The sequence below is a fragment of the Cupressus sempervirens genome, chromosome 3, assembly GCF_028749045.1.
Source record: "Cupressus sempervirens isolate cs-2001-9-10 chromosome 3, ASM2874904v1, whole genome shotgun sequence".
NCBI classification, from domain to species: domain Eukaryota; kingdom Viridiplantae; phylum Streptophyta; class Pinopsida; order Cupressales; family Cupressaceae; genus Cupressus; species Cupressus sempervirens.
In genome coordinates, this window is record NC_143120.1 from 1,047,635,505 (window position 1) to 1,047,659,901 (window position 24,397).

The 24,397-nt window shown below is 37.3% G+C and overlaps 1 protein-coding gene across 9 annotated transcripts in view; it reads left to right on the top strand.

Annotated features, from left to right (window-relative positions):
- Positions 1-24,397, top strand: part of ATM (Serine/Threonine-kinase ATM-like protein) — a 427,822-nt gene that overhangs the window by 39,713 nt on the left and 363,712 nt on the right. For 7 of the 9 annotated variants that reach the window (XR_016362919.1, XR_016362920.1, XR_016362921.1 and 4 more), the window contains exons 5-10: positions 2,869-3,030; positions 3,281-3,476; positions 15,181-15,337; positions 15,422-15,561; positions 15,644-15,749; positions 16,152-16,255. Coding sequence is in view for 6 of the 9 variants with exons in the window: in XM_089822957.1 (XP_089679083.1) it covers positions 2,869-3,030; positions 3,281-3,476; positions 15,181-15,337; positions 15,422-15,561; positions 15,644-15,749; positions 16,152-16,255 (865 nt within the window). In the remaining 3 variants the exon portion in view is untranslated. The remainder of the gene's footprint in view (positions 1-2,868; positions 3,031-3,280; positions 3,477-15,180; positions 15,338-15,421; positions 15,562-15,643; positions 15,750-16,151; positions 16,256-24,397) is intronic. The other 2 variants (XM_089822959.1, XM_089822963.1) reach the window with 1 other exon arrangement.

Here is a 24,397-nt window from a genome sequence, read left to right on the forward strand (position 1 = left end):
GCTTAGCAGATACTTGTGGATATGCAATTGTTTCAAGTAGGGCCGACTCCCTTGCTAACTAATACTCCGGGAGCGCTCAAACTTGCCAAGGACCCAGTCTTCCATGAGAAAACCAAACATGTGAACATTCAATGTCATTACATTCGGCAATTGGTTGAAGACGAGACTGTTCACTTGCAGTATATTCCAACAACGGATCAGATTGCAGACATTCTCATCAAGCCTTTTGATTGAGAAAAGTTTTGTTCAATTTAGGGGACAACTTGGTGTTGTGGACAGATTGACCATTAAGGGAGGGTATTAGAATATTATTATACTATTGCTTTAATGGTCATTTATGTAGTATATTCAATTCAAGGGTGGATGGAGACAGGGGTACTTGGGTACTTAGGGTACTGTTATAACTAATTTTCAAAATAGGGGACAAGGGTAGGTACTTGGGTATGTCAAACCTCTTTTTAAAATATAATTTAATATTTATAGAAAATCTCAAAATGTAGGTCATGACAATGGTTTTTCAAAACAAGAACAGTGATAAAGTTTGCAAATGTAATATTATGTTTTGAGTTTCACATTTGCAATATGTTTGTAAACAATGGTAATAATATATGATAAATTTTTAGACAGTTAATTGAGAAGGTAAACTTTAAACATGAACAAGAAGATCGTAAATCATTTAAGTTATAACAATGACATATTGCAAATGATAAACTTCTGACTTGAACAGTGATAATTTATTGTTAATTAGTATTGTATCAAAGTTTCAAACTGATTATGTATTGAATTAAGCTTGATAAACAACAAGCTGATATGCAAACAAAAAACCGAAACAAAAATCAGAAATCTTAATCAAGATCCTTAGCAATGATGCTCTCCATAGAGTACTCGGTACTTGGGGTACGTTTACCCAGTACTTGGGTACATGGGTATGCCCCAGGGGTGTGGGTACACGTACCCATGCAACCTACATTTAATTCTTTGTAGATACGATCTTCTTAAGCTTCTTATTAGAAACTGTCTATTTTGTACATTTACAAATTCTTTAGAATGATCTCTTTGATCATTTGTTAATACAACAAATATTTTACCAATTACTTTGCATAATATTACAGAGATTTTGTATTTTTATATTGAGTCTTTTATCTGTAAGCTTGAAGGTTTTCTTGAAGATTTAATAAAACTCTAGGACATAAATGCTAGATGATTTGGTGATTTGGACGAAAATCCACATCAGCCCCCTTGGTGGCCCTTGGACAGAAATGGTAGAGGATTTGCTGATTTGGATAAAAACCTAGAACAACACCCTTGGTGGATTCGCTTCAAGATTCATAGGTGCATTACATTGTTTAGTTTTGTATGGTGCCATTGTGAGGGTGGATTCTCCTTGATGTTTGACCCTATTTGTAGGCGATTTTGTAGTAGCATCTTCTTCATTTTGGGCAGTGATCGTTTCTCATATTGCAGTGAGTATTTGTGGGTTTGGTTGATATTGATACCCTTGCATGTTTATATCAGAACATTGTTACAAGCTAGAGTTGCCGTTGCATCAAAAAATCGACCTGTTAATGCCCGATACAACCACTAGACTTATAGAACACAGGAGGCGGTTAAGCCATGTCATGAATCTCGAAGGGGACGGCTGGCGGTTAGTCCAACAATTCCCCCCTCAGCGTTATCCGAGGAGATTTGAACTTGTGACCAAGCTCTGATACCACTTGTTACAAGTTAGAGTTTCCCTTGCACCAAAAGATTGACTTGTTAATGCCCGATACAACCACTAGACTTATAGAACATAGGAGGCGGTTAAGCCATGTCAAGAATCTCGAAGGTGAAGGCTGGCGGTTAGTCCAACAAACACCTCTACAGCAGCTTCTCCACTTATGCATTCATCACTCTTCTTGCATGTCATTTAATGTTCTTCCATATGCTACAAAATCATATCTCATAGGGGTTTGATGATATTGAAGTGGAATCATGTTTGTATATTGCACATAAATTATATTCATGTTATAGCATTGTAACAACAATATATTTGATGTAATAGCCGTGCATGTTTTATATCAGAATCATTCTAATAGATTTGTCTTTGAAATCACTTATTTCCTTGGAAATCTATAATATTTCCTTTGCATGTTAGTTTGCAATGAAATGATGCAAAACATGCCAAGATTTGAATAGCCAAATAAGATGCATTAAAACAAGGACCTTCTGTGAAATATTCTTGTTTATTAAGATACATTAAAAAGAAATAAAAAATTATTTTAACTTACATTTTTGAGGTCCAATCTTTTTTCAGTGGTGCTGGGTTGGATGTTGGCTGATTGGAGAAACAATTTAATTGGGTGTGTAACTAGATTACAAATATTTGGAACTTCTGGTGGAAGTTGAAACAGCCAAGATTGATGCAGTATGAGTTATATCATTCAGAATAGCTGCTTATCATTTTTTATTTGTTCAACTGCTATATGTTCGTTACTTTTCAATTTGATTTCAGACTCATCAAGGCTTGGTTAATAATGCGAAGCCAATAATGGATGTGTTAATTGCGTATTTGGGCTTTTTAAAACTGGCTGAATTTTGATTGAGATGGAAAAAATAGCCCAGTAAACTAGTAGTTTAGAGCAGATATATGTGAATCTTCTCCAATGATTCTAAACTTGAAAATTTCTTGTTTTGTGTATTTTAAAGTTCAAACAGTATGTTGGCAATAGGAGCAGATGCATATATGTTATCTGTCCCAAGCTCAGATTTGTTTGAAAATTTTGGAGCATGTCTCTTGATTTGTCAAATCTGTTGTTGTTCTTGAGTACCAGCTTTAATGTTGATTGTAAATGCTAATTGGAAAGACCTTGTACTGGATTTTCCCAGGTAAAACACTCTTACTACTACGAGCAATCAAGGGATTTTTCAATCACATATGGGAAGTCATACGGGACGTACCAAGTTTTCAGTCTGAGTACAGTAACATGCTCAGACAATTATTGGCTGTATCAGAGTATTGTATGCAAATGAGGAAAAAGGTTTACTCAGGTGAAAAACTCCTTTCTTGAGCCTTGTTATATATTTTTTAACAATTTCTAGAATGGATTAATTATAAGAAAATTGTGGTGTCTGTAACTGATTTTCATGTGTATACAAACTGTTTCTGTCACCATTTTAATGTGGTGTCTGTAGCTGAGTTTCATGTCTATTCTAATTGGTGAGGTCACCATTTTAACTGTGGTCGTCTTAGTCCTGATTTGTCTTATGATATGTATGGACTTCACTGCTAGCCCTGCAGGTCTAGTGCTTTTCTACTTGGACAAGGTAAAGAAAGTTGTGTGCAATCCATTAGCTGAGCATTCTGTATCAAAGGAAGAGCTATTTCGCTATACATTGACGCTGCATTCTCTTTTAGAAAACTCTCCTGGTGACTTCCCAGTTGATCTACGGGGAGATCTGATACAGGGATTTATTGAGATATTTTCACATTTAAGGTATGAAGCATAGGAAATGAAATTATTCTCTCTTATTTTTGATGGAGGAGGAAATTATCTCGCAGTATCTCATAGATATAACCTGTTCTAAAACATTTTTTATGCATGCTTACCAAATCTTCCAGGAAACAGGCCAAATTGTTGGCCAAATTGTTGTATGTGTAAGATCATCATATAACATAAATATTATTAGAATAATATTTGCATATATAAATTAGTGCTTGATATTGTATTTTTTTGTAGATTAGATTTGTTTCTAATTTACTCTTCAATATTTGATTGTTTCTTTACGAAATATCAACAGTGTAATTGTCTCTCTCTCTATATATACATTTTCATTCTTTCAATTTATATCAGGCAATTACCGTAACGTGGTATCAGAGCAAGAGTAAAATTTTTGAATTTTTTTATAATCCTAAAAATTTCTTCATTGAATTTTTTTTTTGGTGATTTTTATGAAGGTTTTTAATCGTTAAGATTTTTTCATTAATTTATGAAGAAACTTGTTCAGTTCTGCTTTGTGTGAAAAATCTGAGTTTTGGGTGAATGCTTGTGAGTCTCAGGGTCTGCAAAATTGTGGGTTTTTTGTTCGCTCCCATCTTTTCTACTAATTGAGGGTTTTCGGGCATCTTCCTAGACTTTATTGAGATTGCTTCTGGGATCTCCCTCAATTTTCTTTTGACACTGGTTTTTATTCTAGCGTTTTATGCAACTCTGAGTTGTTCATATGTGGTCTAGCTTGAGGACTCTTTCTGCACATGCCATGGCCTTATGTGAAGATGCGAATTTCACATCTTTTTTGCATACAGCAAAAGAATTCATGGCCATGCCTATGAAAGCAGAGTTTCCTGCCTATGTTTTATTGCATGTGCGTAAGACATTTCTTGTACTTTCTATATTTTCCAATGCTGCTGTCAGCATCTTTGTGCGTTGTTTGTTTTGTGTCGTTTGTGAGCTTGTGATACAGTTTTCACTCTACAAAAGTTATTTGTGGTTAGGGTTTCTAAAATCCTTTTCTTTGTGTTTGGAGTTTGTGTCTGCCTTCTCAAACTAGAATTTGCAGACAATTTTTGGTTATTGAAATTTGTACCTTTGGTTTTGTGCATTCCAGAATTGTCTTTTCACCACTTTTAAGCTTCTTTTGTTTACTTCATTTTTGTGTCTCAAAAAGTGTGAAAGATAGCCTCTTTGACCAACATTATGTTGGAACACAGTTAGAAGCTCAACAGTTGTAACTATAACACTTGGAAGCAATGATTGATGACGATTTTTGAGTATTGGATCCTTGACCAGATTGTTTTGGGGAAGTCTACTCATCCTACAACGACAAGTCAAGATCAAGATAAATTTGGTGAGTGGAATCAAGAAGTCGTGATTCCTATCAAATTGTCAGTCACCAACGATCAGCTGACTTAGGTACCCTCAGGCAACATAGTTGCTGAACTATGGGAATATTTTAAAGGCCTACACGAAACTTTTGATATGAGCCGCATGTTCTTTTTGAAGAACATGCTTTTCTCAATTATAAGGGGATGAGAGGATTCCCAGCAGGAATAAGTCACAAAAAATAATGACGTCCACAATCAGTTGGATGTAATTGTTTATACAATGGAGGAAGAAGACATGGTAGTCTATCAAATTCTTATGAGCACTTTATTGAGACACTTAACATTACTTGAAGTAATGTTGACTTGAAGTTTCTAGATCTCTACACTTAACTTTTATAGTAGGATTGATGGAGGTAGCAATTTGGTAGCGGTGCTAGTTCGTTCTCCATAGGAAAAGCCTCCATAGAAAACTCCTTTGCTCAGGACAAAGGGAATAATTAGTTCTCTTATTAGAAAGGTCCAAGTCAATCCAAAACAACTCTAAGAAGACGAATATTCAATGCATGTATGGCTAGTATTATGGTCACTCGAAGAAAGTCTATTGGCACTATTTCGCTTCTGAATAGAAGCAAGGAGGGTCTCAACAACATGCCAATGTAGAAGAGCACACTCAACAGAACGAGTTTGCTTGCTATGCTTTTATGGAGTATATGCTCAATAGATCACATCAAATCGTATACCTGGTATGTTAACTCAAGTGCTTCTCGACACTTTGGTAAACTAACTACACACCGTTGATCGATTTGGTTATTTTTGGAGAAGAGTATACTGTAGTTTGAAAGGGCAATGTGTAGATTCAATTTGGAGGGAGGAATTCAACTTTCCTCAATGTACACTAGGTTCTATGCATGGATCTCAACATTCTCTTTGTTAGCTAGATTATGAGACACACTGCTTAGTTGAATGTGGTATTCTTAGTTCGCATAGATGTATTGTTGATTGAGAGTCGAGAACTATAGTACTGTGAGTATTGGGGATCATGGTCTATATAGAATCATCAATACTGGTGATTCTCAAGAGCATGCCATGGGAGCCAAAAGATTCTTCCATTAACAATCTCTAGTATCAATGATATGGGCATTTGAACATAAACTATCTCTCAACTAATATGGGAGTATCTAGTTGTTGGCGTGTTAGAGATTCAGACTCATAAACATGAACTTTGCAAAGCTTGTTTGACTACGAAGTAACATCGAACTCCTTCAAATGGCGATGCTTGGTGAGATTCCTAGGAATTACAATTGGTTCATGACAATGTATGTGGGCCAATGAACACACCTTCAGCTATTGGGTCTAGGTATTTTTTGTTATTTGTTAATGCTTTTAGTTGCAAAATGTGGGTGGATTTTCTTAAAGAAAAAATGAACGTGTTTAGCATGTTTCAACTGTTTTAAGGCATTGGTAGAACAAGGGTTAGGTCAACAAATAAAAACTTAGGTCAGACAATGGGTCTTGATTTTGTTCTTCTGATTTCTCCAACTTTTGTGCACATTGTAGTATCAAGCATCATCTTACCACACATTACACTCCTTAGTAGAACAATGTTATTGAGTGGAGAAACCACACAATCTCACGAATATGACATGGTCTACGCTGGAACATAGAAATGTTCCAAATAAATTTTGGGCATAATTAGTCTACACTGTTGTCTATCTTCTTAATAGGTTTCACACAGGCCATTAAGAAGAAGACTCTAGAGCAAGCCTTGTCTAACAGAAAGGGTAAAATTGAGTAGATGAAAGTAAGTTTGTGCTAGTCCTTTAATATGAAATGTTGGGAGTTCTGCATATAGATTTGTGATGATATTATACTATTGCTTAGGTGTTGAGGTTTGGTAAATAGATGAGGATATCTTTATATCTTAGTTGAATGTAATGTCCCCTTCTCCGCGCTAGGCCTATTGGTGCCTTGTTGGTCTATCTTTCCATTTGGATAGGCTAACGACATTAATCTTGAGGATGCCAGCTAGTCATAGGGATCTATTTGGTTTTGTTGGGGAGATATTCAAGTTGTGGAGCTTTTCTATAGTTAAGTCACTTTATTTTATAAAGTTACTTTATGACTTAAAGTCATTTTATAACAAAAATAACTTAAGTGACTAAAAGACAAAAATGACTTTTATCCCACATTGCCTAGTTGTTTGTATTTTCCCTCATATCGAGGTTATAAAAGCAAGGAGCTCCATTGGGATTGACACCATGACATATAATATTATGCAAATGAAAGGTTGCTTAAATGTGACCGGTTGCTCTTGAGGACGAAACCCCTTGAGGCAAATCTGAGAAGTTGGACCTAGCCCCAACATCTCATTGAAGTTTTAAGTTCAGATTCAAGCAGAGGTTTGGCAAGTAAAAGACTGTTTCGATTGACTCCCCACTTAGAAGTAAGTCGGTATTCGAACTCCAGCATTAATAAGATTTGGCAGTAGTTAGAAATTAGGTGTTGAACTTTCAACATGTCTGGGAATTAGTGGTAGAGAACCATTATAGTTGGCGGCTTGTTCCTAAGCTACAAACAACATGGCTCTTCTAGGATATAGCTAGACGTGAGCTTCAGCCGCCAGTTTCGGGCAGGGCTGAACTGTTAGGGATATCTAATCGCATTCACCTCTCCTTCACCACGACAGTCAGTGGTGGTGTATGTACGAGGCGCCGGGATTTCCACACCACTGTTAAAGCCATTTCACTTCGTGGATGATCAATGGAAGGTTGTGAGGGTAGACGACAATAGTCACAGGGACATGGGATATTGGAGACTACAACCCGTGCTTCACATGTCATGCAGTAGTTGAAGGAAAACATAAAGCTCATGTTGGTCATTAATGACCAGTCTGAGATTACGAGGATAGTTTTCCGAGTTGCTCTAGCTCTAGGCACTATATTGTGGGTGTAGTAAGATAACAATAGATTGCGGGAAGTTGTGGGTGGCCGCAGGGAATTGTGGGAGCTCTAAATCATTACATAGGTGCCGACAGAGTACACCAGTAGACATCCTCCACGACAAACAAGGGGACTCTCTCCCATGTGTACCTCCAGCTGTCATTGCTTAGAAGACTCACCGCATCTCTTCAATAATAGGTTCCCATATCTCATCGTTATACCTTTGGACTTAACGTTATTATGGTCATATGCTATATCCAAAACCATTGCACTGTTGTACGGCAAAAAGGGTAGTTAGATAGTTATCGATGCGGACACAGTTGTGTCGTTTCATTGGCACTGTTTCGGACATTATAAATGTCGTGAACACTTATGTATTTTGGCATCATTATCATTGTTTGGAATATCATTATTGTGTATGGAAAGCATTTGATAATGGATAATATTTTGCATTGATTATATGTTTCTTTCTTGTTCACCTACGGTCTGAACATTTGACGCCGTTGCATTTGGTGCATTCTATTGTTGCTGTTTTGATTTTTTTTTTGTTTTAGTGTTGTTTCCAGAACCTGTACGGCCCTGTACAACCTGGAAACCATGTAATATAGTAATGTATAGATAGAATGATGAATCCTCCTTCTCATGCTTTTGGTTTGGTTCAATTTTATAAAGAAATGAATAAGTTATGAGCATTTTGGTGAAAGTGGGTATTTGCAGATTTGAGATTCCCTGAATACAATCATGTTGCAGCATGTAGTACAGACACATTTTGGAGACTCAAGACCTCTAATAATATTCATTGGAAAGCTATGTGAATTATCTTTCATTTCCCTTTGGTTTGAGTTGGTTCTATGGAGATTTGTGAAGGTTATGCATATTTTAGTGGAAACTAGTTTTTAAAGATCTCAATTGGAGTTGCAGTCAGTGATTTGTGCTTGAAAAATTATTTATGATTGGGGAAAAAAAGTGGCTTACATATTATTAAACTAGATTCATAAGGTTTTCACATGGAATTGGTTTGGTATCATTTGGATTCGTTTTGATAAAGATATGGGATGCCCTAGGCAGGATTTGGTGTTTTAATTCTGAATTATGACAGGGATATGGACCAGAATTTGTAGTCTGAAACAATAATTGTTTGAGGAATCAAATGGGGTCCTTAGACCTCAAGATTTGGTGAGGTGATAGTTACTGTAGTTATCTACAAACTTTATTGTTTCCATAAATTTTGGTTTTGAGTTTTAGTGGGTCAAATAACTCAATTCTTGGAAATTGCAAAACCTGGGACAGTATTGAAGTTGTTTTTTAAAGGAAGCAAACAAGTGATATTTGCCTCTTTCAATTATTTCAATGATTAAATGAAGATTGGATCATCGATATCTTAGATGGTTGTTTGGTTTTTAAGATGCTCTGCATCAGATTGCATCAAAGTGGTATTAGAGCTTGAAGATCTTGAGTGTGTGGGTAGAGTGCCGAAGGAGGCAATCTACACCAGGACCTTGAAGATTTGGTTTTGATTTGTTAATGAGTTTTTGGTTGCAGGTGCTCATCCATCTTGTTGCTAAAGGAAGATGTTTTGTTGTGTTGACAGATATGGAAGTTCTGTCAAGGGCCATGGGAAGGTCCAATGGATGCCAAGAGACTAGGGAGAGAGGCAAAGAGGAGGACTCCTAGATGGAGAGTTGGTTTTGGTGAGTTTGAAGCAACATGGTAAAGGTGGTTCTCTGACTGATAAGGCACTGTGGGAGTTGCAGCTATTAATGCTCCACTGACAAGAGTATTTGAGAAGATGATTTTGAGGACAGTGTTGTGTCCTTAAGGGAAAAGATGATGGTGATAAAGGCATGAAGAGGAAAAGGCAAAGGAAGGTAAAGATGAAGATTTTTGTTATAATTTTTTTGCAGGTTATGGCACACCTTTCCAAGAGACTTGGAAAATTTTCAAGGCCGGTAGTATGGTGTAGGAGCACCTAATCCTAGAGGTCACTATGAGATATATAAGGTTTTTGAGTCATTTAAAGTCAATTATATGATGTATTGATTCATTTTGAATCCATTTGTAAAGGTGTTGACAAGAAATGTAAGCATGTGCGCAATTTTGCTCAAGTTGTCAAATAGGTCATGTTTAGGTTTACATGGTCAAATTTGTATAAAAGATCCATGGAAGGGTAAAAGAATTATAAAAGGTCGTAGATATTTCATTTGGATATGCATAGGGAGGTTTGACAAAGTTTTGAAGTCATTTTTTCAAAAATGTAAAAGTTGCATAAAAAGTCGTAAAATGCAACATTGAGGAAGTTGCTAACATTACAAAAATGATGTAGAAAGATAGATGGTTGGTCTTGGGGGTAGTTAAGAAGGTTTTTAACTGTCAAATGGATATAAATACCATTGTATGGTTGGACCAAATCAGATTGGAGAAGAGGAAATATTTTGGTACATTCTTATAAGTGTCTCACAGACGCATGTGGCCGTGGACACCATGTGTCCCATGGGCATGTGGCTGCGGACACCATGTGTCCCGCGGACGCATGTGGCCGTAGACACCATGTGTCCCGCGGAAACAAGGTGTCCCATGGGTGCATGTTTTCGCGGGGAGATGCAATTATAAGTCGTGGTAGTTATAAACTTCTGCCACGAAGAGTCTTTTTTTCTTTGCCAAGGTTAATCAATAGCAAGTAAAGCTGAGGGAGGAACAGAGAAGTTTATGCTGAGGATAGAGAAAGGCAGTCCATGGAAGCAATATTGGTGTTGAGATATAGGAAGAGCACCAGCAGGAAGCCATAAGAAGAGTATCTGCTGAAAGAGAAAAGGAAGAAGCTACGTTACGGGGGAAGGAAACCATATTTCAAAACATAGCGTCCACGGGAAGAAAAGAATATGCACAGGGAAGTAGAAGATAGCAAAGGCATTCAACGTGGGAATCATTGCCGTCGGAGAATCACTACTGCCGAAGACAAAAAGAGATAGAGAAACCCTAACTACTGCTTTTGGTTACATTAAGAGACAAAATAAGAGACCGTTATTATGGAGTCCCCAGGTAGTGGAAAAATCAGTTTGAAGGCAAATATGGAAAAGAATGTGAGAGTGTTGGCTTCTAGAGTCGGAGTTGCAGGACCAACAACATCCAGTAGTAAGAAGCAAAAAGTGAAGGCCGACCTCTCACACCTCTTAGTTTAGTTTGAAGGGTTGAATGGTAGTGAGTGCCAGAAATGGTGGCAAGAGTCTCCAGATACAGATTTAATCAAACAAATTTTGATACGCGTGCAAGTACATTGGGCAATACAACTTTTGGTATTTTCCATTCGGCTGTTTGAATCAATCTTAAGAACTATGATAGAATCGTACAACAAGAATAACAAAACAAGTACATTTGTTTACAAGAAGCACCATATGACAGTCTCTTTCAAATTGCAAGATTTTAGTAGGGTTTTTGGCATTCCTGGCCAAGGAGGTCGTAAAGTGGAGTCCAAGAATCACAAGTTGTCACAAGAACCTAAGGAGTATTGGGTGAAATTGGTGGGTCACGATTTCACACCAGAGGAAATGGAGTCTGTGGTGAATGGTGCCAAGAGCTGAGGACTACGGAGAGATTTCATTCAGGAGGGCCATTGGAGATGCATTATGGATGTAATTAAAAGCAGGTTGATGGGGGCAAGTAGGGCCTCAGATATAGCCTTGCCACAGATTACATTCACGAGCGACATTATGAATGGTACCATGTATGATTGGGCCACGATCCTCGCCAATAGGATGGAGGAGTTTATGACACTACAACATTAGACATTTTTCATGCCACATCATGCCATCGGCTTGTTTTTGGAGGCAGCCCTTCATTAAGTTTTAGTCGACAACTTTGAAGTTCCATTGAGGGGGAAGTTGGCGCCAGGAGAACCCCCAGTATTCTACTAGAGACATTTAGACACGGGTGGAACCGCCGCCGGTAAGAAGAAAGTATTGCAGGGATTGGAGGCATATAGGGACACAAACAGCAGAAGAGAAGAAACCATACAGAGCAGTGGGGCCGATTCTGAGGAAGAGAGTACCTCGGCAGAAGTTGGCAGTGACTCGGCAGTTAGGGGATCCACATTTTTCACCCCTCCCCAGTTGCCAACTTCGGCACACTTGATAGCTAGTACGTCGCTCATTCCTCCGTTTGGCTAGCGACATGTGTCGATAATCATGACTCCACCGACGGCTATGACAAATGTTATGACTCCATAGACGGCCACAATAGATGTTATGACTCCACAGAGTATTTCACCAGATTTAGTTCCACCAGCAACGCCAACCACAGAGATGGTAGAGATGCAAGCACTAGAGCCCGAACCTCAGGTTCGATTGGATGTGATTGGCTCTGACATTGTGGTCACCATATCTTCCTCCTTGTTGGTCGAGGCTCAACCACCCCAACCAGTACCGCTAGCACAACCAACACAGCTAGTTGAGAGCATTGAGCCAACACAGGCAGCGCAGTTCGAGAAGATTGAGGTGATGGACAGAGCTAGTGCATTCCTACGACAATAGTTCCGACTCATTCCTATAGAGGTTGGTCCTTTTATTCAGTCCTCGAGGCATGGAGAGGTATCCCCAGGAGTAGTTGCCATATTGGAGCCACAGGAGGTGGGAGTGCCACAGTTCGAGGATGCGCCCGGAGAGGAGGAGGCGGCATCGGATGTGGACGTGGCTGCTGCGGGAGAGGCAGAGATGGATACTGATGGGGAGTGGAATATTGACGATGTGGGAAAAGAGGATTATGGGTCGGATGAGGATAGATGCAAGGCATACTTCAAAGCTATGCAGGTTGTGATGGAGAAAGGATGCATCATTGCATATCAGGCTTTGACTCGTAGGAAGGAGTTACATTTGATCCGAGCTTATATTCGGGGGGTCTGTCCAGAGCATTTTCACTCCTGCTTTGGGGCCAGGGGATGGCCAGCAATGGAAACACTGGAGATGTTGGCTGATTGGGCTGCAGAGCCTGAGTTGGGACCGTGCAACACTCCTATGGAGAAGTTGGAACACGAGATAGTGGGGGTATATAAAGGCATCTCCTATGCTCATAGGCGTGCAGAAGCTGACAGGGCATCAGAGAGGATCGCACCTGAGAGGTCTATGACAGTTGAAAGGGAAACTAGGGATAAGTTAGCTGCTGAATTAGTTAGCCAGCAGGCAGCATGGGCAGCTGAGTGTGCAACGCTTTTGTGTGATAAGGAGATGGCCGAACAAAGAGTACAGGTAGCTGAGCAAGAATTGCAGATAGCTAAGGCCCAAGCCATGGATGAAGGAGGCAGTGGAGGTTAACACACAGACTCAGAAGGATTTACCTAAGTTGCCGATTCGGGTTCGGGGACGGGTTCGGGTTAGGGGTTCGGGTTCGTGGGTTCGGGCAAATTTTTTTTTCCCCATTTGGGTTCGTGGGTGGGTTCGTGAGTACACACACACACACACATAAAAGAGAAACATGCATAGTTGCAAAACAAAGTCATTTCACAATATGAACAATTGTTGCTTGATCATTGATCAATGCCAAATGCCAAAGGGTTTTGGGTCCCTTCAAAACCTATTTTTACCTGAATCTAAAAACATTAAATACTCGCTCATTAATCTATCTTCATGATTGTAAAGAAAATTATACATTGAATTACTAAATTGCAAAATGAAATTGCAAAACATAGACTAGTTCATCAAATAATACATTTAATTACTAAATTGCAAAATAAAGACTAGCTCATCAAATAATAAAGTTTGAAACATGATGATAGATGACAAATGTTTAGTAGTTTATCAATAATCATAGTATCAAATGCCCTTCAAGGGTCAAATGGATCATTATAAAATGAGGGATCAATGGCTTCATCCCCAACTGCAACTATATCTAGATCTTCATCATTGGAACCCAAACTGGTGCCACTAGTCCCATATGCTGTTATATCATTGTCGTCCTCCTTGACATAAGGGATTAGATGAGTGAAATGTTTTTTATTAAGTTCCTTTGAGAGTTACATAAGAAAACAATTAAAAAAACACACTCTTTAAAGTTGTTTTAGCCCTGGGTTCGTCTGGGTTCGCTCCAGCAAGGACTTGGACGAATCCACAGTCAAAACTAAGGACCTTGCCCAGACCCGCAGCGAACTCCGGGACGAATCCGGACTTTTGCAGACCTGGGACCGAATCCGGGCAGCAGGGGACGAATCCGGCAACATAGGGATTTACGCATCCGCACTGATCAAGTGTATGAGTTGCATCGACAACAGAGCACTTCAGGGACGCAACCTCCTCCCTAGTCTATATATATTTTTTATGTTGTATTTTGTTGTCTCCTATTGTTGTTAGTTTTTGAAGTTGCCAAGAGACAACTTTTCTTTTTGGAGGGGGATAATGCTCGGCAAAAAAGGTAGTTAGACAGTTACCGGTGCAGACATGGTTGTGTCATTTCATTGGCACCATTTCAAACATTATAAATGCCGTGCACACTTGTGTATTTTGGCATCATTATCATTGTTTGGAATATCATTGTCGTGTATGGAAAGCATTTGATAATGAATAGTAGTTTGCATTGATTATATGTTTCTTTCCTGTTCACCTACGGGCTGAACATGCACATCCATTAGGAGGTAGTAACATGGAAGAATGGAATACATGTTTTAATGTGTGTTGGTATGTTCTTTCTTGTACGAAGTTATCTATTTGAATATTCATAATCTGCATATTACCATTGCCATGTTTTGGAAAAAGATTTAAAAGCTGAGTTGGAACATTACATTGAAGTATGCTAGGAGTTTGCTAGAAAAATTTCTGATGCAAGATTGCAAATCTGCATCCATACCTATGCAGAAAGGGTTGAAGTTGTCTACCACTCAGATTGACCTATGGTAGATGAATCTGTGTTCAGGCAACTAGTGTGCATTCTCATGTACCTCAGTTTATCTGTGAGCTATATCTCTTGTTTAATGACATCCTTTGGAGTTCAACACTAGGTTGCAACAAAGTATGTGCTGAGGTATGTGGAGCATTTCTGACTTTAAAATTCTACATGGAAGAAGAAAAGATCCTAGACTCATTGGTTTCATAGACTTAAATCACGTAGCTTTTGTTGATGATGCATGTATATTTTAATGGTCAATGCTGTATATTTAGGTTGATTGGATTTGTTTCTAATTTTGTCTTGAGTATTCGTTTGTTTATTTAGGAAACATCAATGATGCAATTGCCTATATATGTACATATTCTTTCAATAATATCAAGCAATTACTGTAACGAATATATATAGAACTGAAACTTTACTTGTTTCTTTATTATACAACACATACGAACACATGCATTTTCATGAACTGGGGTTTTTAAACCTTTAGTGGTGTTTCCTGTTTTCTACCTGACTAAAATACTAAATACCTAACTTGCTAACTTTGTTTTCATGTTTTTGCTGCTGTTGCAGGGATGAAGGCAAGATTGCAAGAAAGCTTCTTGGTTCTTTAAATTCCTTCCTAGTGAAAGATGGCCCTAATATTGGGTTGTGTGTGCATGAAATTCATGCTGCTGCACAAGACTTCATGGTTCGCTGCTGGCTAACAACACATGACCGCTCATTGAAGGTATATAAAATGTTAGTGTTTTCTATTCATCTTAGTTAATCATAGAATGATAGAGATTATGATTCAAATCAACTTCTCTTGTAGGATGGGCTTTTTCTTTATGCAAGGATACAGCTAAAACTCAGAGGTATTCTTTCTGATGGAGGCACAGCCATTGAACAATTGTTAGACCTTATTGTGAAGGAATTGGACCAGAACAACATCACTGCACTTTCAGCTTTCCGGTATAGATTTGCATTTTGTGAAATCATTGATGCTATGTCTTGCATTGATAGCACATCCTAACATTATTATGTTTAACATTAGAAAACATGACAGCTGGAATTATGATGGAACAAGAGATGAAAAGCTTGGAATTACTACAAGGTCACAGCGTAACTTAATGGAACTTGCAGCCACAGTCTTGTACGAGGTTGTATTGTGGCTAAAGCATCCAACTTATGTTGCTGTTTACATGTTTTGATCTTAGAGGGGTTGGCGGTACATCTAAAAATTTACATGATTTGTCACTTGCATGCAATTATCCTTATTCACAACATAGTATGACTGATCCTGTAAAGAAAATATGCATTTCTAAGAAATTCAAACCTAATGCCTTTTACAATTAAGTACTTTCTGGACAATGTAGCGCTATCATTCTTTCCGTTTGTGTAGCTTTAACATTTGGATTTCCATAAAAAAATTGAATTTTTAATTTCTTTGGAGTCAGATTTGAGCAGTGAAAGGATTCATTGGAGCTCATTTTAAAATTTGTCTGTCATGTAGAGGCATAGAAGAATGATGTTTCTGATAGACTTAACTATCATGCTGGCAGGCTTGTGCCAAAGTTGATCACAGTTCATCTGCACCAAAACGACAAAGGAAGGAGAATATGGATTCAATTGTAAAGGATCGGCTTATTAAAGCAAGATGGCTTTGGTATGTTCTGATCCTTGGTGGATTGGAAGACATTACAAAACTCTTAGGAAAATAAGTGTCATATAAATTGTCATTTATTGACAATTTGTGATTGGATGCCCTAAGCACAGGTTTAAATGTATTTGGTAAGCTTAGTGATGGTATCTTGATTACTTTCTTTGTTTGTTTTTTTGGAAAATCCTGGAGCTGGTTGATATAATTTTTGACAATATTTATTTCGGGAATGGTTCAACCCAAGTTGTAATATCTGGTTGAAAATTATGGCACTCAGAAAAGTTGTTCCAGCTAATCCAAAAAGATCCTTTCACAATCATGCATACCATTGGCTAGCTTCACCTGTTAAGGGTTTCACAAATTTAACTTGTAATGAACTCTTTATATTTGTACCACCATTCTATTACATGTTCTCCATTGAAACTAGCATTTCTAAACTTTTGCCACATATCCAACTTTGATTGAGTTGTAATTCTTTCGCTTAAAAGATAAACATACAAGATAGTACAAACGTCTTTAATTTATCTAGCTTATAGGTGCCAACAGATAACAATTTGAATCTATTTGATTCACTTAAGAGTTATTTTATTTACTATAGAGGGGAGTACATAATTTTTAGTATATGTACATTATTTAAAATTTTATGTGTTTTCATCTATATTTTTAGTTTGGTTTTCTTTGTTTTTTTTAGTTTAAATCTCCATACAACTTGTGGCCATAAAAATGTCAACTGTAGTTATCATTTTCTTCAAAATTAGGGAATCAATTTTTTTTTTTTTTCTTTGACTCACTAGCTTTTTACAAAATTGAACAACCTTTAATTTTAAAGTTAAACAAAATATAGGTTTTTTCTATCTATCTATCTGTCTATCTTTATTTTACGTGCTACTTGTTTTACAAATATATATATATTTTTTCAAGGGGTAGTGTTGGAGCTAGCAACGAATGAGGTCACAAATGAGGGACCTCATCCCCGATTGAAAGATTCAACAATAACATTCCAGCAGGGTCTGAACTTTAGTGACAAGAAGGACAATACCACTAACTTATCCATCATGCTATGCCAATATTGGCTTATTTTGGAAACATTATGTTTATTTTGAACTCTTCTTATTTTGACTTGTAAAGGGTTGTTCATTTTAAGGTAAAATGTTGGAGTTTTTGCTAACATCCTAAACAATTGCTCTACCACTTGCTCTGTCATTGAAGAATACCTTTTGAAATCAATAGTAGATCCTTGATGAATTTTAGCAATTTTCTAGAAATTTGAGAAAATTCAGAAAAAATGTGTTTTGGTTTGGAGGATAGATTTGTGAAAATCCATAAAATGGCAATAAGTTATTCAATATTGATTACATAACTCTGATTATTGCATTTTGGCTTCGTGATACGATTATAGATGTTTAGAATAAAGTTAAGCCGTTTGGAAGATATAGATAGATTTTACAAAATGGGGGTTTCTTCATTACCGAAATTATAGCCATGATATAATACTTGGTAAGATCCACACATATAATAATGACAATAAGACAATGTAGAAGATATATTTCACACAAAACAAGAGTGTTTTAGAGCCAAGATGCTGTAATTCTGATACATTAGTAGTACGACAAACACTTTGAGGCAATGCAACATTGCTCTATACTCTTTATAGAAGAAGCCACGTCATGCTATATTTCCAAGTGATCCCAAACACAATATCATAATCAACACAATACCTTAAAATAATAATCAACTCCTTTCTATAAATATCTTCTTAATAATGAAATGGATGAGTAATTCCAATGAAGGTCTAGTGGTGACCTAATAGTATTAATAATACAAGTTATTGAAATAACCCAGTATAACTTGCCTAAGTATTATAAAATGACAAGTGAAATGTTTGAAGGGGATCAATAAAGATACTTCAGTTTTGGGAATTTAATGAAGTATTGAAAAGTGCAGGAATTCATAATGCCTTTCGTTTTCCTGGGGATATTATAAAATAAAGTTTTAAGTCTCATTTAGATGTGCTTTTTAGGATCCTAATTAGTGCCAACTTTTTTTTTTTGGACGACCTTTTTGCTGGTAATTTTGCCAGATAGATTTCTTGCAGTTGTATTATTTGCAGATTTTTAATGAGCATTGGCAAGTGTTTGTTCTGTGATTAAATTTTCTTTTAGTCAGAATTGAAAGTACAATCGTACTCTAAACAAATAGCAATGTCCTTTCCAAAGTTTTAAATTGACAGAAGGGAAGAACAGTTTATTCATTGAAAAATAAAATACAAGATAGAAGAATCATTTTTGACCTTTCTTCATAATGATTAGTTCTGAAATTATTCACTGTTGCATACAGGAAACTACATCAGCAACAGTAACACTAAACCACATTAAATCTGAAATACCACCATTGTTTCGTCCACATCCACTTTGTGCAAGGCAGATCATTAACGCCATGTTTAGATTAAAGTTCGAGCACACTGTGAAGTATTGTCCAACTGCCCAGGCTACGCTATAACTTCACCTTTTCCTTTCATCCTTTCACCAAATAAAAGATTGACACTGGAAATATAATGACTGTTACATAAAAGCTGTAATGTCCCTATTTTCAGGTTCTCTAGCAGTGTAGTTGGCAGTGACTTTCTGGGTTTGTGCTAGATTGTTTAGATGGGTAATATGATGCTACCAATGAGTTTAGAGGGTTTAGAGGAGTTATGTAAAGCCTTAAGATGTTATTACAAGCTTTCCTTTTGAGTTCCAAGATTTTTGGAGGGAGTGTCTATATTTAGTAAGTCACCCAATTTGGACCGTTTAGCATCTGTCATCATTGGGATCACTCCTATGCAGTCAAACTTCAATTCTGTTGCATTTTGACATTTGTTGTTGATTGGGTGTATAGTTGAGCTATGTTTGATTAATTTTACTAAGGATGCCATTTTAATTAAATGCAATTATCATTGACCTTAGTTTTATAGCTAGTTGTTAAGGAAATGGGAAATTATAAATTATGGGATGCTTAGAAGTGGCTTGAAGAGCTGAAATAAAAGGCTTAATAAAGTGTTTTTAAAAGGGAGATTTTAGAAAGTTCTTGAAAGGCTTATAAATAGGGGAAGTGAAGCCTCATTTGGTATACTGAGTGTATTATTTTTGATATTTCTCTTTGTGGAAACCCTATGTGGTTGTGAAGTTGGACATGGGTCAACTCAAGGTTTATGAAGATAAAACCCCTTATAGGCAACATTCTCTATGTTGTCGCGAGAAACAATCTGGAGAATATTTTGGTGATTTTGTTTTAGAGGTCACAGTTGAACATATTTGTGAAGTTTATTTAAATTTTGAAAGAGGCTTATTGTACATCACCTTGTTAGAGGTTGATGAAATTTGCAAAATATCACTCCTAAAATGGATGCCGAACTCTAGAAAGCTCCATCAATGATAAAGGAGATTATAACAATGTAGTTTCTCACTATAGGTGCCACTAAAATCCTAAGGAAGATACCAGAACCCAAGCTACCAGCTCTAGAAATCTTATGTCCCCTGTAATGGGCACCCTAGAAATGCCCAAGAACTAAACCAACTGCTGATGAAGATTCCAATGCTTTTGCATAAATTTTGAAACCATATAACATGAACAAGAATGTAATATCCCAATACAGGATATTTACTGGTTTCTCATTGAGCAATAAAATCAAAAATTAAACTTGGCAGATAATTTTCAGCAACACCGAAAATAGTAGCAAAACTAACCGGCACTTATCCAGTCTCTTTCAAAAATGGAATACTCAGATTCAATTACAAGAACATGCAATATGAGACAAAAATAAACCAACTGTTCTCCACAAGATAACCATTCGTTATTTCCACAATAACATTCAAGATGTTGAACATATAACCATGAGCTACAAACTGATAAGATGAAACCAGCAAACTCTTATAGTTTCTTAAACAACGTTATTGCCTTAGACAGCAACAATATAGCAACCAACAATTAAAATGTTATTGTATTATACAACAACAATACAATAACTAGTACATAAACCAATCCTAAATACAAATTTACAGTGGGATTGGAATGATAGGATAAAAACCTGTAAGCACGAATGAAACACCTGTAGAGATGTTTCCCGAGACAATGGGTTTGCGTCCACTGCCTGCTAGTAGGAGGGGTTACATCCTCCAACTAGCTGAAAGCTGAAGCTTTCTGAGCCCCCCCAATAGAGGAAACTGAATTGAATAATAAATCAAGCATATCAAAAGAATGAGTCTCATCTCCTTTTATCTTCACAACGGTGACTCGTCAACTTCTCCCTAATAGGTCTTCTTATTCCTCCTCGTCCTCTTGTGACTACATGAGATATTAATTTGACCTTTAATAATAAATCTCCATGTAACATAGTCAAATTTAATATTGAAAATTCGTTCCTTCTTAATAATTCTAATGTCCCCAAAGAAGGGACATTACAAATCTCCTCTCCTTGAGATTGCTTGCCCTTAAGCAATATGTACCAGGATCCCATATAAGTTTGTAGTTAATCCAGTAGCCCAAACTGTCGACAAACCTGGTCAAACTGCAAAGTACGGTACCACTTTGCAAAATACCTGTCAACCGAATTCTTGGATCCCATATTAATCTTAGAAGAAATGTTGCACACTGATCAATATCATGATCACAACAAAATCCTCGTCCAACCATAGATACAATCTGCCAACACCTGGATCCCAAACTCTGCTACTTTGCCCCTTTGCTATGATGAGGTAGAAATATATCCAGGGTCCATGTATAATCCAGTAGAATGTGAAGACCTGACCTAGGCAGATGATGTAAGAAATGAACTGCTCAAAAGCTGAAACTATCATCCCATGGACATCAAAGTTTGTACTGTTAGCATAAACTTGGTGAATTCTCAAACGCATAGGTGCTATGAGTATGAAAGATGCTGAAAATCTACCCACAAACCTCAAAAAAATACTCCATTGAGAATTGTTCAGAGGCAGATGAAGAAAATTCACCCAACTCCTGATTGGAAAGAAATCGGAAAATATGTTGGGACAAACAACAGAAGTTGATTCATCATTCCCTTGCTGAGATCCGATTTCACTGCTAGAATTTGAGCCAGGATCCCAAAGTCTGAAATCAGACTCTTCCTCTTCATGGTAAACAAGAGATGATCCTTCATTTAACATAAAAAGAGGATTGTCAGATTTCCAATCAGCAACAATTTCAAATAAAGGGTTGTCAACAAGCTGAAAGTGTTCTGAAGTTTTGCTACTTAACCGTTTGGGGCAGCTATCCAGGTCATACATCTGCTGAATGTTCTCAAGTTTGGCAATGATTTCCTGGAAGAACTCCTGCCTCATCCTATTCTCATGTTCTCGAGAGTGTTCCATGAGCTTGATTTGATTTTCTACTCACAGTAAAGATAATTGAGTTTCACTCAGTGCCTCCCGAACTTCCTTAAGCGTCCTATTGAGATCCTCAATCTCATCCTTTTCCCTATTTGACTGTGCTGCATAAATCTCAGCAACCTTAAGAATATAATCCCTGTCGGACAACAAATATATGTAATCTGATTTCATAGTCTCGAGGGCTGTTTTGACCTTCTGTAAATCGACCATATGCCAGTCACCTTCCCCTTCCCTTGGGACCTTCCTGTAGAGCTCCTCAACCAACTCGTGAGTACTGTCATACTGCACCAAGGACACCACAACCATGTCTTCACTAACCTTCAATTGATTCTGTAAGGCATGTATTTCATTATCTTCCTGCTGAAATTGTTCATTGTCTTGCAGTGTCATCCCCGGTTGTTCCTCTAACTTTCTGTCATGGATGTAGGAAATATATGGTTCATCTCCTAGAATTTCCAATTTTCTATTACCTCGTGTGCAACCTTCTATATCGACCTACTTGTCAAGGCTAATCTCCCATTCACCAACATAGAAACTTACACCCTGCGTAACATCACCTATGGAATCACGAGGAGGTTGTAAATCAATGGCAGTTGATAGTTCTTCTTTTTCAAGATTGTCAATTTGAAAATCTTGGGCTGCTGAAAATTCCTCATACACATTTTTGTCTTGGTCTTTTGTAAAGAGATCCTAAGCTAATTCAAAATACTTCTTTTTTGCCAAATCGGTCTTATCTTGGAACTTTGGATGGAAATCCATGAAATCACTGAAGGCTAATTCTTTTTGAATCTTTGGAGAGAGTTTTTGGTATTCAGCATACATATCGAGTATCTCTGCAGTCATACTTTGTATCCATCTTTAAAGTGGTGCATTCAGAATCTAATTATCTACCGATGACCCATGTTCAGTTTCTTCAATGGGTAATTTTTTGGAATAATTAATAATCAATTTGGCTTCTTTTAGTGAGATATTTGCAACATCTTTGACATTCACTTGACAATGCATCGGTTCATTGATTCCCTTTTCATGTATTGTCCTTGAGTGGTCCAAAATTGGTTGTGTAGTTGTGTCTGCAGGAAGCTCTACAATTTCAAGTACAGAACTCTGTGGCCTCAATTTTCATTATTTCGCGTATGCATTCCAGAATTAGTGGGACTAGAATTTGGAAGGACTCAATGATTAAGGTGTTAACAAGAGCCCCTTCATCAGAAGACATGCTACTAGCTTCTGAGGTGGTGAGACGAAGCCTTCCATACAATGCTCGGATTGCTAGAAAAGCTGATAACTTAACTTGCCATGAATTTCTAGGTTGAAGAGTACTATGAAATGCTGCAATTATATTCTTTCCCTGCTCAAGAATATCCTGTACCTTGGCAACATTGATACCAAAAGTTATGCGATCCAAGACCTTTTGATGGGTGATGGCGTATCTTGTTCATTTTCACTTGCATTATCATCCTTCCAGGATAGACCAGTGCGATCAGTTTTGTCCGAAGAATTTTTAATGCATATCTCTAATAAGAAAGGCATAACTATATTGAAGAATTCCAGTTTCCCGAATGCCTTAATTATCTTTTCTAAGCAAATAAATGCTGCATCATGGTACGACTTATTTTTCTTGGTGCAGGCAGAAGATATAGCAGTGACAATGGCATCTGGCCCAATGGGGTCATTCAGGGATATTGCATTATGGCATGCTTTACAAATAGCAGCAGTGGCATCCAAAACAACCTTTTGAATGAGTAGACTGATAAATCTTGCAACACCAACCCGTGTGTTTAGTTCCACTCCTGAATGAACAAGATGAACAATGTGAGGAACTAATAGTTCTAAAGTAGGAAGATCAACATATTTTAGACACAGATCAAGAGTCTCCCACATGGGGGAATCTTTTGCAATTGCAACACACAAGTTTTGAAACTTGTCTTTTTGAATACCAACACTTTCTGCATGTAACTCTGCGTAATTCAGCCTCTGATCTTCTAAACGTGAAAGGCTTTCTAACATATAGAAAACCAAATCTGGTAAATGAGGTCGAATTGCATCTTCAGCACCCTTGGAAAGCTTCATGATCATTTTAATTGAAATTTGCTGCACACTTGAAACTTTGCTCATCATACCCTGAGAAAGCATAAATGGCAAAACAATAGCCATTGTTGCACTTGCATCATTTCTGTCTGTTGATGAAGGTACGCTCTGATACCACTTGATAAAGGGCCACACCACTCTAACAACTCACAACCAAGAATGCAACAATATAGAGACCAAGAAAAAAAAATGCTTCACAAATAATTTTATTATACTTGAAAAATCCTTACAACACCCACAAGATGATATGACTTCTTCAACATAAGAGAAATCCTAAATAAGAGTCTTCACACCAAGAGCTTCACCAAGAATTTCTACTTTAAGAGCTACACCTTTAGAGCTTTCACATCTTGAAGTCTTCACGCCTTCTAGCTTCTACTTCTCGAACTTCCTCCTTGAGCTTCTACTCCTCAAGCTTCCCCCTTGAGCTTCTCCAAGCTTGATTAGGAATGTTCATATGCCTTGCTTAAATAGGCACTTACATGACTTATCCACAACCTTCTACACAATATCCACAATCTTCTAAAACTTCCATAACTTTCTAGAATTACAACTAAGCACCACCATGTGGCCCAATTACAAAATTACATTTCCTTTATGGATCACAACAAATATTAAATGCAAGATTTAAGAAACTTTCCACAAGCTTCTAAGATGCCACCTACACACCTCG